This window comes from Mus musculus, chromosome 2 (assembly GCF_000001635.26).
Source record: "Mus musculus strain C57BL/6J chromosome 2, GRCm38.p6 C57BL/6J".
Taxonomy (NCBI): domain Eukaryota; kingdom Metazoa; phylum Chordata; class Mammalia; order Rodentia; family Muridae; genus Mus; species Mus musculus.
In genome coordinates, this window is record NC_000068.7 from 113283227 (window position 1) to 113297441 (window position 14215).

At 43.0% G+C, this 14215-nt stretch overlaps 1 protein-coding gene and 1 non-coding gene across 3 annotated transcripts; both read left to right on the forward strand.

The window, feature by feature from the left end:
* The first annotated feature begins 1868 nt into the window (after positions 1-1868).
* Positions 1869-13964, forward strand: Tmco5b (transmembrane and coiled-coil domains 5B). 2 transcript variants are annotated; one of them, XM_006500326.1, is made up of 12 exons: positions 1869-1904; positions 3440-3484; positions 4152-4301; positions 4581-4698; positions 5011-5061; positions 6509-6577; positions 7550-7606; positions 8097-8156; positions 8652-8716; positions 12237-12312; positions 12562-12605; positions 13585-13964. In XM_006500326.1, the coding sequence occupies exons 1-12, from the start codon at positions 1900-1902 to the stop codon at positions 13781-13783; spliced, it is 939 nt and encodes a 312-aa protein (XP_006500389.1). In that variant the 5' UTR covers positions 1869-1899; the 3' UTR covers positions 13784-13964. The 2 variants fall into 2 exon arrangements, with proteins under 2 accessions (XP_006500389.1, NP_083508.1); NM_029232.2 differs by lacking the exon at positions 1869-1904 and adding an exon at positions 2506-2627.
* On the forward strand, positions 5047-5212 carry LOC115489624. Its single transcript, XR_003954214.1, has one exon. It is a non-coding gene; the product is annotated as a U1 spliceosomal RNA (small nuclear RNA).
* Positions 13965-14215: the final 251 nt, after the last annotated feature.

The window sequence follows — 14215 nt, forward strand, 5'->3', positions numbered from 1 at the left end:
TACTCTGCTACATATGCAGCTGGAGCCATGAGTCCCATCATGTGTGCTCTTTGGTTAGTGGTTTAGTCCCTGGGAGCTCTGGAGATACTAGTTAGTTCATATTGTTGTTCCTCCTATGCGGCTGCAAACCCCTTCAGCTCCTTGGGTCCTTTCTCTAGCTTCTCCATTGGGAACCCTGTGCTCAGTCCAGTGGATGTCTGTGAGCATCCACTTCTGTATTTGTCAGGCACTGGCAGAGCCTCTCAGGAGACAGCCATATCAGGCTCCTGTCAGCAAGCTCTGACAATAGTATCTGGGTTTGGTGTTTGTATATGGGATGGATCCCCAGGGGGCAGTCTCTGGATGGTCATTCCTTCAGTCTCTACTCCACACTTTGTCTCTGTAACTCCTTCCATGGGTATTTTGCTCCCCTTTCTAAGAAGGGTTGAAGGATCCACACTTTGGACTTCCTTCTTCTTGAGTTTCATATGGTTTGTGAATTGTATCTTGGATATTCTGAGCTTCTGGGTTAATATCTACTTATCAGTGAGTGCATATCATGTGTGTTCTTTTGTGATTGGGTTACCTCACTCAGGATGATATCTTTCAGATCCATTAATTTGCCTATGAATTTCATAAATTCATCATTTTTAATAGCTGAGTAGTATTCCATTGTGTAAATGTAACCCATTTTCTCTATTCATTCCTCTGTTGAGGGATATCTGGGTTCTTTCCAGTTTCTGACTATTATAAATAAGACTGCTATGAACATAGTGGAGCATGTGTCCTTATTACATGTTGGAGCATGTATTAGTCAGGGTTCTCTAGAGTCACAGAACTTATGGATAGTCTCTAGATAGTAAAGGAATTTATTGATGACTTACAGTCGGCAGCCCAATTCCCAACAATTGTTCAGTCGCAGCTGTGAATGGAAGTCCAAGGATCTAGCAGTTACTCAGTCTCACGCAGCAAGCAGGGGAAGGAGCAAGGGCTAGAGCTAGACTCCCTTCTTCCAATGTCCTTATATTGTCTCCAGCAGAAGGTGTAGCCCAGATTAAAGGTGTGTTCCACCACACCTTTAATCCCAGATGAAAGGTGTAGCCCAGATTAAAGGTGTGTTCCTTAAACTCAGAGATTCAATCTTCTGGAATCCATAGCCACTATGGCTCAAGATCTCCATACCAAGATCCAGATAAGGATCTCCAAGCCTCCAGATAAGGGTCACTGGTGAGCCTTCCAATTCTGGATTGTAGTTCATTCCAAATATAGTCAAGTTGACAACCAGGAATAGCCACTACAGAGCATCTTCTGGGTATATGCCCAGAAGTGGTATTGCTGGGTCCTCAGGTAGTACTTGTCCAGTTTTCTGAGGAACTGCCAAACTGATTTCCAGAGAGATTGTACCAGCTTACAATCCCACCAGCAATGGAGGAGTGTTCCTCTTTCTCCACATCCTCACCAGCACCTGCTGTCACTTGACTTTTTAACCTTAGCCATTCTGACTGATGTGAGGTGGGATCTCAGGGTTGTTTTGATTTGCATTTCCCTGATGACTAAGGATGTTGAAGAACTGTCCTGAAGCACCAAGTCTTTACCATTTTGCTGAGACATCAGCCATACTTTGTCTCCTGGACTCATGTAGTCTGATTATCATGGAGTCATTAACATTAACAGAGAGGACATTCCTCAGAAGAATGTAAAATATGTATATTATTACACAAGCAAGCCTTATGCCCACAGCTGCCATTGACACTCACAGAGGCTCAAATTAGAGCCCTGTCCAAGGGGCAGGAACCATGTCACTCTCTGCCCACCAGGGCCACACCGGGCTAGATAAGCTTCAAACCATCTCATTATTTCCCAGTGACCTAGAGGACTAGCTTGGGGCAGGAGGACAAGTTCTATGGCTCTAAAAGCCCCATGTGGTAAGAATGGCAGCTCAGACACCATTCAGATTCTTTTGGTCTTCTGACTTTACTTCTACCCTTTGGGTAACTCAACAGAGATATACATTTTGTGTTTAACAGCAATAACTTGTGAACATGCCACGCAGAAATCATAGAAGAGAGATGAGAATGATTATAACCACTGATTGGTCTATAGACTTGGGATGTAGATATATGGTTTATAGACTTGGGATGTAGATATATGGTCTATAGACTTGGGATGTAGATATATGGTCTATAGACTTGGGATGTAGATATATGGTCTATAGACTTGGGATGTAGATATATGGTCTATAGACTTGGGATGTAGATATATGGTCTATAGACTTGGGATGTAGATATATGGTCTATAGACTTGGGATGTGACAGTGCTCCATAGAGCAGATAGCTGTTGCCTCAGATGATGTTTTAGCTGTGCCCGAATTGTTCTAAAGGACCTATTCCTGTTTCATAAGACACCTAACCTGCCCTGAAGCTTTGGACTCTCCCACTTTGCTACTGGGATGACAAGACGATGTCATTATCCCACTATGACATGCTGCCCCACCCAGCCAGAGTAACTAGTCCAGTTATGTGTGGGGACTTAGTCAACAAGACAATCCCTGAGTGACAGTCCTGGCATACAGCTGGAAAGGAAATCTATTTGGAATAGAAAAAAAAAAAAGATCTCTGTTGGAAAAAAAGAAAGTTGTGTTTTAAAAGGTATTCACACAGTTTGGGATTTCTTGTGGGTAAATAGACTTCTGGACGAAAAAGAAAATGTAGTGGAAATGGTTAAAGGAAAGGAGGTGGAAGATGAACTTCAAAAGGTATTAAAATGAAGCCCTTCAAAGAGGGATGTGAAAGGAGGATGGTGTTGGTGTTCTGCCTTCCTAAGACTGGACTTAGTGCTGAATATTAGTACTGGTGTGCTGGTTATGAACTACCAGCCTTTGGCTTCCTCCAAAGCTTGATGCCTCTGTCTCTTTCTAAGTAGTGGCAGCTGTTTCAACCCAGCCTTCACTCTCTAAAGCTTGTTGAAAATTTAGAGAGTAATGGGCTAATAGAAATCAGGCAGCCAAGTTCTTGGCTTATTTTGTTTCTTGGGGGGTGGGTATTTATTTGTTTTGTTTTGTTTTGTTTCCCTGAGGGTTTATATTGGAAGTATAAATTATTTTTGTATTTGTCAACTGACATACATGCATCTGTCACTGTCCCTTAACATTTACTCCCCCCTGCCCCCCAGAATAAGTACAAGCAAGGAAGAGAAAGGATGGAAAGAACAAACATTTAAAAGGTTTCCAAACCAAATGTGATCTGTTCTGAGATCTGAAGATCCAACTATGATCTATTTTGCTGAAATGTAGTTTGCATGATATGCTGAGATAGTATCTGGGAAAGTGAGAGCACAGAAGCTTCATCTTGACTCTGACATGCCTGAGGAGCATCTCGCTTTTGCCATCTCCTTTCCGTGTGCCAATATGCTGCACGGTAGGTCCTTTGGGTTTGTAACAGTTGTCTGTATTCATATCTAGGAAGGAAGCAATGGAAGACGCTGGACAGAACCCGTTGGATGATGAGTAAGTAATCCACTAACAGGGAGCCAGAAAGATGACTGCTCTAGAAATTTCCAGTGATCCATGCCTCAGTTGTGAAGATGTTCTTTCTTAAGCCTGAGAACCTTGGAAGAAATTTCAGTTCCATTTTCCCTTATTTCATTACACACTGCCACAGTGGGACCTTGAGCAGAAGCTGTTCTGTCACTCAGTACATCAGCTTGGTTCAGGGGAAAGATCCGTTCCCCTCCCTCCTTCCCCAGAAAGCCAGAAAGATTCTGATAGACTGAGACAGATAATATTCAAGTTTGTAACAAAAGGCAAGAATTTTCTTTTATTTCCCACCTTTAACTGCCTTACAGATATTAATTAGATGCCATATTTTCCATATAAAATTTTGGAGGTGAATAAGTTAGAGTCCAATTGTTTATATAAAAAATATGGTTTTCCTTTTGTACACAAAAGATTTGCATCTTAGTGAGTATTGCTTAATAATATTTAAAATGAAAATGTGACAAATGTTTACTTTCTGAGGAATACCACAGAAATTGGTTAATTATGAAAAAAAGCAATCAAATCAATTAGGTGTGTAAACAACAGGAGACTAGAGGATGAAAGAGAATACATGTGTGTCCTTTTGGAGTTGTGGGGTTTTGTGGTGAGTTTAGTCATTATGATGCTTTTCCTGTAGAGCTGAGATTACAGAAATACCAACTTTAGAAGCCATAAAACAGAATCTCAAGTACCTGAACTCAGACCTTGAAAAGGATCTACAGAGGCTGGATGAGGCCAATCAGATTCTCCTCAGAAAGATTCAAAAGAAAGAAGAATCTATACAAAGGTCAGGCTTTGCCCTTGGTGAAGGAGAGGCTCCTCACGTGATGTCCCATAGCCTAAAGGGAAGCAAGGGGGGTCAGTTCCCTGGTGGAAATTTCAGTGTGTGATTTAAATTCTGAAACTTGACCTCTGTGCTCCCCCCACCCCCCGCCCAAAGACTTGGGTGTGGATCCTTGCATCAATTTCTTCATTTCGTTGACATTTTATTGCACTGTCACTCCGGCGTGATTTCAGTGGCAGCTTCCTTTGGACTGATCCACACCTGAGTAACTTTGTTTTTCAGTCTTGAGAGAGATATTGCCCTGTCCATAGGAAGAGTCCCAGAGAGGGATGACTTCAATGAGATCCTAGCACAGAAGGAGACTGCCTTGAAGGACTTGGAGCTGGAGTCAGCAAAGCTGGTGAGAAGACTTCTAAAGGAGACCTTAAGAAACCCTCTGCAGCCATCGCTCTGTCTGTCCCCAGGGTCTCTGCATATGCCCCTTGCCTCTGTGGCTACAGAAATCATAGCTGCCGGGGGTGGGTGGGTGGGTGGGTGGGGGTGTGGTCTCTGTGACAATGAAGCACAAGGCATGGGCATACGACCTTGACTCTGTCCCAGGTCCTCTATGAAGGACCGAGGTGCACTTAACTGACACCCTTATCCCCACATATTATGTCAGTGGTCTTGAAAGCAGAATCTGTTTGTCTCCTTTAACTCTTTCTTCCTACAGGAGAAAAAGAATAAGACCCTAAGCAAGAATGTGATGGAACTTCAGAAGAAGGTAAGGGCATGATCACGAAGGTGGTTTTCCCAGGGCGAGGCTTATCCATTGCACTCCAGATGTGCTGACCCCTGTGATTTCCCCAAATGCGGGAAATTCGACTGCATAATTTGTTTGTGGTAGTGGGGGACTGCGTTCGTGCTCTCCCCTGGAAAAAAAAGAAAAAAAAAAAACAAGAAGGTAAGGGGACATCCCAAATTGTAAGGTACCCTATTTCCAACAGCATTATCATTACAAAACAAAGGCTGGTGAAATGGACAGAAGACATATGTGGTGAATTCAGGGAATATAACTCACATGCACGAATGCACACGCGCGCGCGCGCACACACACACATATGTGTATATGTATATTTTTTCTCATCAGTTATATGTAACCACATAAAATATAGATTATATGCTACATACAAATGAAGTGAATTTTCACACACTTGAGTCTATCTTGAAATATGACTGATTTCTAAAGAATCTTCTGAACTCTCTAGTCAGATAAACAAGAAGACGGTAAACATTTGCCCTACGCCCCCATCACCTTCAGTCTTCAGACGCAAATTTGTCCTCCAGACATGCCAGGCTGTGGGAAAAGGGCTAAATAGTTACGTGAGCAACAATGTCCCATTCTTTCCCCGATTCCTCCTGTTAAGCCCATGCTTCTCTCCTCAGTGTGGAGCTATGGTGGTCATGGGGACAGAAAAGGATGTCCAGTCAGGGCTTAGTGCTCAAGAGCACATACTCTTACAGAGAACCTGAATCTGGTCCCCGTACCTAGGTCAGGTGGTTCACAGTCACCTCTCCTTCAAGGTCCAAGGACTTGAAGCCATTCTCTCTGGATGACAAAGACAGCTGTACTCACATTTACATACACACCTACACACATACACCTACACATCTACACACGCACACCTACACACCTACACATGCACACACAAACACACACACAATTACAAATACGAATCTTTAAAAAAAAAACAGGAAGGAAGGAAGGAAGGAAGGGAAGAAAGAAAGGAAGAAAGAAAGAAAGAAAGAAAGAAAGAAAGAAAGAAAGAAAGAAAGAAAGGAGAGAGAGAGAAGGGAGGGAGGGAGGGAGGCAGTCAAGAAGGAAAGAAAAGAAAGAAGAGAAAAAAGAAAAGAAAAGAAAAAAGAGAAGAGAAAAGAAAAGAAAAAAGAAAAGAAAAGGAAAGGAAAGAAAAGGAAAGGAAAGAAGAGAAAGAAGAGAAAAAAAGAAAAGGAAAGGAAAGGAAAGAAGAGAAAGAAGAGAGAGAGAAGCCTCTTCACTCAGGATTGAGTTAGCAGCTCCCACCGGGTCAAAGAGACATGTTTCCATTCAAGATGTTTCTGTACCCGAGTTAGTAAGCACAAGTGTTCCGCTGGCTAAGACCCCAGCCTAACCTTATCCTAGCTCATCTGTTTGCCTTGAGGAGCTCACAGCTACTTCAATGATATTTCAGATTTCAAAAGGACTCAAGAACATTGCCTCTGATCCAGAAACCCTGAAAAAGAAAGTAACAGAATTCAAGGTGAGTCACACAGCAAGCTGGGACATTTTTGTGACACGTGTATCAGTCCTAGGTCCTAGGAGGCTGTTTTCATGGCTTCTCCTAGGTGTGGCGCTAGACGTGCCCATTTGTGTATTAGAGGTGTGCCAACATCCTTTATTGCCATGGGCTACCCTGACAGTTCTGTTCGCACTAGAGGTGGCTACATTGCCTTTGGGTGGAAGGGGATGTCTCGAAAGCCTCATCAGTTAAGAAAACACATTCCAAACACTTACTGGAGTCTGTCTTCTCTGGAGAAGTTTATATCTAAATGAGGACACATAGATACAGACATCCAAATAGAAAGAAAATGCTAATTCCCACAGTTATATAAGGATGCACTGGTGATCGTAGACGGTTTGCCAAGCACTGGCTTATAGGGTGAATTTTATTTTCGAGTTTCACTTTGTCTTTTTCCTCAATTAGAAAGTAAAGCAAGTGAAAGTATTCATTTGTAAGACTCTATTATTTGCACCTCAATGTCTAGAGCATTCTATCCTCTGGCAGAGGTCCAGTAAATATTTGTTAAGTGGACAAATGCGTCGACTCAGACTGGGGACAAGCCTATTGTGGAGCTCTGTGTGGTTTTAGGGGACAAGTGTGGCATCTGGCTGAGGCCAACATCAAGAGCTCCATTGTCTGCTTTTCTCTGAACAAGTCGAATGTCTCCTATGACCCTCGTGTGACTTAGAGAGCATAAGCGTACCATGCTCACTGAGTACAGGGAGCAGTGGTGGTCATTGGTCAGTGCAGGGGAGGAGAATGGCCACATTCAATGGAGAGTCAGCCTACTGGGGTTTAATGTCAGTTTGCCATTGTGAGATTTAGCTAAGTTTGTTTATAACTTCTCTGTCCTCAATACATGATAGCAGCTCTGAGTTTGGTTTTTGCTGGCCTGGGTTTTCCTTGCACAAAGGAATGCTGTTCATTTTCTGCCATTACCATCTTCCCTAGGTGAAACTACAAAAGTCAACCGAGTCCTGTGCACAACAAGAGAAGGAAATCGCCAAGGTTAGATTAGACCAGTGCCTCTTCCACTGAGGGTCTGCCTAGGACATATGTAGAAGGGAAAGTCCGAGGGTCTTTAGAACAGTTTTCAGGCATGGCAGGGAGGGGGCAGGGAAGTCTGGCAAGTGAATTTCTGATTCACAGGCAGGTGGAAAAAGCACTGTCATTAAATACTGACCTTAAAATGTTTAAAAACCCTCATCTGCCCCAAATACCTTGTACAACCCCAGAGCCAACAGTCTACTGCATTCCTTTCTGTTTTCCAAAGAGACTCAGGACAACTTGGGTAAATTCTATCCCTCCCCCCTCTCAAATTTAGGTCCTGTGCCTGAATACTAGGTCACCTCTTAGTGAGGTTGTGGCTGTTTCCCTTCAAGTAAGGGGTTGCTAGGTAACCAGCCACAGGTCCAATGGACTAGGCAGGTTCCCAGGGAAGCAGCCAATGCTTGGTACCCATTGAAGTCATGAGGTTTGTGCTTTCTTCTTTTCCTAGATGGAAAGTGACTACCAATCTGTATTTCAGCTCTGTGAAGACCAGGCCCACTACATAAAGGTACAACGTCTCAGAGGACAGTCAGATGGAGACATGTCTCCCCAAGTCTGGAGAAAGCTGCTTTCTTGTTAGGCTACCCTCAGCTATGTAAAAATGCCTTTTGTTCAGTTGACATGACCACCAAACAGGAATGCTCTAGACAATGTGGGGAAACCTTGTCATACATTATTTTCCTCAATGCATTTGTCTAGTAAGTAAGTCTGAGGAGTTCTGAAGGCACTGAGGTTTCAGGGAGCTGGGGTCTGTGCTCCGGGAACACAGTGCAGCTCAGATCTGGGATCTAAGCGCAAGCAAGGCCTAGAAGAGGAACTTTTTTTTTCTATGCCCATCCTCTGATTAGTACCCTGATTTGTTTTTTATTAGAACACCCCTACCTTGTACCCCCTGTTATGTGAAATGTTTGGAATGTTAGTTGTTTAGTGGAATATTCCTATCAGTGACTTTGAAATAAAGACAACAATTCTTGTTTATGATGCCCTCCCTGCCCATGGGAAGAAATACCAAGAAATTCTGAGGGAGATGGAGAAGGAAAAAGAAGTGATGCTGCTTGAGAAAGAAATGTAAGTCTGGGAAATAATGCCCTCTGGTACACTGCACTGCTGGCCCTAGGCAGTCCCTGGGAGGCACGGCGTTCTCAGAACAATTGGTGTCACGGTGTCACGAAGTGAAGGACCCACAGCAGGTCATTTCCCACAACCTCTATTCTTGCTCCAGACTGAACACTCAAAATCATTCAAACTGGTCTTCTGCCCTCCCCAGCAACTGGGTCCTGAAATCTCTTTATGATGCTCTTTTCATAGTTGAGGGCAGTGTTCCCAACACTAATAGAGCTATGTTCCAGGGGAAATTACAGTGAAGAGATATGTACCCTCAAGACACAAATGACTGGCATCTGTGTGTGTCACAATTTTTCCCAGGACATTGGTACAATGGAATGACCTGAGATCTGTAGATGTTTTTCACGGGATTTGACACACTTACTTTTTGTTTATACTTCTTAATTGTATCGCATCTTACACAATATACATAGAACATACACGTCTTAAATACGTAGCTGTTAGATTTTTTTCTATGTATATACACATTAGTACCACTGAAATCCAAATATAGACTACTACAAGCCCCAGAAGTCTCCTTGAATGCTCTACCCTGTCAACATCCCTTGCAGAGGTATCCCCTAGTCTGGCCATTCTAAACCTCTATCCTCAATTTCTCTATAGACTCAGCCTATGTTCTCTTTCTCTGAGGATTATCTCTACTGTATCATGTGACTTGCTCTTTATAATATCCCAATGTATGAATATGACAGCACTAAGCTCTCACTGACAAACACTTTGACCATTTTAAGTTTGGGTATATTAAAATCTGCTATATAATGTCCTCATGTATGCCTTTTGATAGATGTATCCTTCCATTTGTGAGTGGTCATTCAGGTACACATATCTTTGTTGTACTGGATGAAACAATTTTCTGCAGTGGCTGAATCAGCATCCTCATAAGGACTCTGGAGAGCTCTGGGCTGGACTGTGGCTCTACGGGTGAAGGCGCTCTTTCTGTTGGCTTATTGTTTCCCTTGGGCCTTAAGTTCAGTTCTCAGAAGCTCAAAACTTCTATGATTTACCCCAGATTCATATTTACTGTTTAAACTTTATATATTTTTACACTTGAACTCACCTGAAATCTATGTCTTCCGTGTCCAAATAGCCCTGTACAATCTTTAAACTTTAAATAATTTAAAACTGTAACATTTACAGAGGTCATGCATTTCCTCTTGATGCCTTGTGGCTTTGTAGATGAGGGACCTTATGCGTGTAAGCATATGTGTTTTCACATGCTTTGTCCTGTACAATTAATCTATGTCTCTGTCCTTTCACATATACTGAACTGTTTTAATTATCCCAGCTTCATAGTTAGCCTTAATATATGGTAGAAATAATCTGCAAGTGTTTTGTTCTTATTTAAGATTATTTTGTCTATTTTGGACCCACAAATTTCAATATAAATATTTTATGTTAGTCTCATAATTTCTACCAAAATAATAAAAACTGACTGAGATTTTCATTGCAATTGTTGGTATTTGCAAATAAAATTTAGAAGTTAATTAATGTCTAGCTAATAGTTGTTCCAACTTTATCCTTCCATTTGTTTAGATCTTCTTTAACATTCATACAGTGTACTGTCATTCTCTGTAGTATTCACATACATTTTTTGATCATACTGATAGTTTTAGATATGGTAAATGTTACATTCATTTGCTTTTAGGATCAATCATTTACCACTATCTAGGAGCATGTAGACTTCTGGATACAGAATCATGTCCATTGACCTTGCTTCCTGATTTTTTTTTCTTTGAGTCTTGAGTTACACAGAGATATCACTAGGAGCCAACTTCTAGATTGACAGGCAAGCCCATGTAGATATTTGCTTTGATGGTCTTGAACTCTAGACTCGGCCTCCTCAGCCAGTTTTTGTCACTACTTTCTGCTCAGACTCTATTTCCCTACAGCTCGAGTTGGCACATGTTCTTGATGGAGAGCCACGGGGAAGGAAGAGCTCCTCTAAGTGCTTCACCCGACTCGGGTGTCCCTTGGACTCCCAAGCACTTTATCCAATGCATTCTATGCATTTCACTCACTTCTGCAGTTACTTTTGGAAAATTGGCTGGCCTGACACAAGCTACTTCATCATGGAAGAGCTGGGAGCCTGTGCCAATTCTCCCTTTACATGTTTATTGATTACTATAAAAGGAAATATCCATGAAAATGCTAGATAAGCTTCCTGGATCAATTCTGTACCAGGAAACAACTCTACATAAAACAAATACCAGTGACCAGGAGGCTTTAGAGAGAGAATAAAAGCAGGCATATACTAGAGACAAGTCGGCAGCTGGAAGAGGAGAATGGTAGAAGTTATTCCCCCTGGTATTATACCTTCTGGCCTGAGGTCAGCCCAGACCCTTGTGTGTATTGTAAGCATGGAGCAGTTACAACATGGAGGGGAAAAATTAGAATTTAGGCTACTAGAAAGAAAGAGCCAGACGTGGGAGTTTCTGGATATCCTTCTGACATTAGGTTGAAGTCACACAATCTGTCTTTGGTGGCAGCTTACAAGCCAATCAGGTCGGCCACAGCCTCAGTGTGGATGCTCACAGACTGCCCTGAGTAGTTCAGTTTAAAAGTCAGCCAGAGGTGTAGGCAGAGTTTAGGTACAATTTATCTTTCTCTTAGGAATGGAATGTGTACTGGCTAGTTTAATGTAAGCTTGGCACAAGCTACAGTCACTGGAGAGGAAGGACCCTCAATTGGAAAGATACCTCCGTAATATCTGGCTGTAGGCATGCTAACAGGGCATTTTCTTAATTACTGATTGATGGTGGATGGCACAGCCCATTGCTGGTGGGGCAATTCCTGAGCTTGTACAAGCTGAGCAGTTCTATAAGAAAGCATTCTGAACAAGCCTGCAGATCAAACCAGTGCGTAGCCCTCAGCCTTGGCCTCTGCATCAACTCTCGCCTTTATGGTCCTGCCCTGTTTGAGTTCTTGTTCTGCCTTCCTTCAGAGATGAACAGTAACATGGAACTGTGAGCCAAGTAAACCCATTCCTTCCTCAAGTTGCTTCTGGTGATGCTGTTTTATCCCAGCCATAGTTTCCCTAACTAGAACAGAATGGAAGTACGATATAGCTAGAGCATAAGGGCCTCAGTTTATATCTCACCATCAAACGGGGAGAGGGATACATGAGACATGGAAGCAGAAGTTGGGGACCCATACAGAGAGAAAGAGAATCAGTTAGAACGGAGGTAAGAGGCACTTACCAAGAAGGCAATTGGAATGGGGAATAAATTGGAACAAAATATAACTCGTGTGTATAAAAAAGCCATAAACGAAGCACCTGAATGCTAAACTTCAAAATGATTGGAAAAGAATCAGTCACATCACTCAACATCTTTATATGCTGAAAAACTATGAAGTTCAGCCAAATAACAGGTGTCTCATGACTTAGAAAAGTTCTTGTCGGCAGGTCCTTGGGTTGTCTCACAGGATAACTGGCTCCTGTCTTCTTGGATGTTTTTAAATCCAGATCCAAAGCCCAGAATGACTCTTCCCAAGTAGTGAAACCGGGATCAACTCTGGTAGAGACCATTCAAAGTAACATGGTGAGTCTTGCTGCCACCCTTGGAGTTACCCCCCCCCCCCTTTCTGGGATGTCTCCCTCACTCTCCTTTTCTTTTTTAAAAATCCTGGAGGTGGGAAGTGAGGTTCTGTTACCTAGCACTCCACCTGGAAAAGGCCGAGCCAGAATGCAAAGCTGGCTGGCCTAAGGCAAAGTCTCTGCTTGGAGCCACCCCACTGCCCTACTGTTCTTTGAGATTCTCGTCATACAAGGTTTTCATTACTTTCCACAGGAGAAGAACATCATTAAGAAACAGAAGAGGAAGTTTTGGCTTAGGTGAGTGGCAGAGTCCTGCTCCTGACCTAATTGGTCCAGGCTAGATTCACTGTGCATCTGACTGGATAGAGGCCAAAGGAATGACTATTAGCATCAAACCAATATACCATGCAGCCTCTGAGCGCTCTGAACTCTTCCTTCCTTCCTTCCTTCCTTCCTTCCTTCCTTCCTTCCTTCCTCTCCTTCCTCTCCTTCCTCTCCTTCCTCTCCTTCCTCTCCTTCCTCTCCTTCCTCTCCTTCCTCTCCTTCCTCTCCTTCCTCTCCTTCCTCTCCTTTCTCTCTCTCTCTCTCTCTCTCTCTCTCTCTCTCTCTCTCTGTATACAGAGCCAGGACATCAGACTCACGTGGTTCTGAGTAGCTGGAGGAAATAGTGGCTGCTCCTGAGTAGGTCAGGATGGGAACTATAGATTCCATTCCGTTTCCTCTCCTGTCCCCAGAGTGCTCCCTTTCAGTCTCTCATACTTGCCCGCAATACTTGCTACATTCTAGGAAAGAGAAGACAGGATGCATTAATTTCCTTCGTTGTTTTACTGTAGAGAAACTGGGGGGGGGGGGGGTGTCACTTGAATTCTCTGCCTTTTCGTTTTTTTAAGTTTTGAAACAAGGAGACTTATCTTCACTTTCCTAGAATTACTTGTAGGAGGCATGGAGAGCACTCTGGCCGTGAGGCTCACAATGTGACCATGTTAAGCATCTGCTGTCAGCCTCCAAAAGGCCTGCCCTTTAGATAGTCCCCAGAGGTCATCTCTTCTATTGGAAAACTTCCATGTCACAATAGCAATGTTCAATGCTTGACCACTAAATCGCAGTTTCTGTGTTTTACTGTTAACCCATATTCATTGTCTCTGTCCCCATCCCCTAAGCCCGCCAACGGGTTTGCCAAAAAGAAAGCAATTCAGCAGCCATGTTTACAAGTTCCTGTCTCAAGGCTAAGGTTGAGCTAGTCTGTTCCGGTATGTTAATGAGTTCCTCTTTACAGGCACTTCCGGTACCTTTTCTTCATGGTCATGATCGTCATCCGGTTACTGGGTTACGTGTTCTTCCACCTGCAATATGTAAACCCAGACTTTCTCGTGGACACCCTGCCCATGCTGATGAGCAGAAGTAGCTTGAAGTGGCTAAGGGACATATTGTTTCCCTTCCTTACCCTAGAAGTGGAAGACGTGCTGCCACACTAGGTGTGTTACCACACCTGCCAGGTGCACCCAACGGAGGGGCCCTGGCTGTGGCCCTGCGTTAGTGATGTGGGCTGGGCAGGAACTGGAAGCCAAGGACTCAGAGCTTCTAGGTGACAGCTGAGCTTTCTATTTAATTCTCTCCTGGAGTGTCTCTGTCAAATACAGAATGCATTTGACCAGTTTGCTGTGTCAATCTGTGTGTCCTGGGGACTTCGATGTAATCCTCAAGTTCCCTGTTCTGTTGAGACAAGACATAAATAAAAACTCCCCTAGTTTGTACATTTTCTGCTTCATTTTATTAAAGGAAAAATAAAACCATGTTTATTCGAGTCTCCTTCATTTAAAGGAGGCATGCATGAGACCACTCGTGGAACTAGATTTTCAGCAATAACATATTCTCTCGCTATAGCTTTTTGTGCTTTGTATTATGTC

What these genes read in the sequence shown, in the direction of transcription:
- Tmco5b (XM_006500326.1), top strand. An exon ending in AGAAAGTAACAGAATTCAAG is followed by an intron (nt 6,578 to 7,549) that starts GTGAGTCACACA and finishes CATCTTCCCTAG; the next exon opens with GTGAAACTACAAAAGTCAAC. An exon ending in AGACCATTCAAAGTAACATG is followed by an intron (nt 12,313 to 12,561) that starts GTGAGTCTTGCT and finishes TACTTTCCACAG; the next exon opens with GAGAAGAACATCATTAAGAA.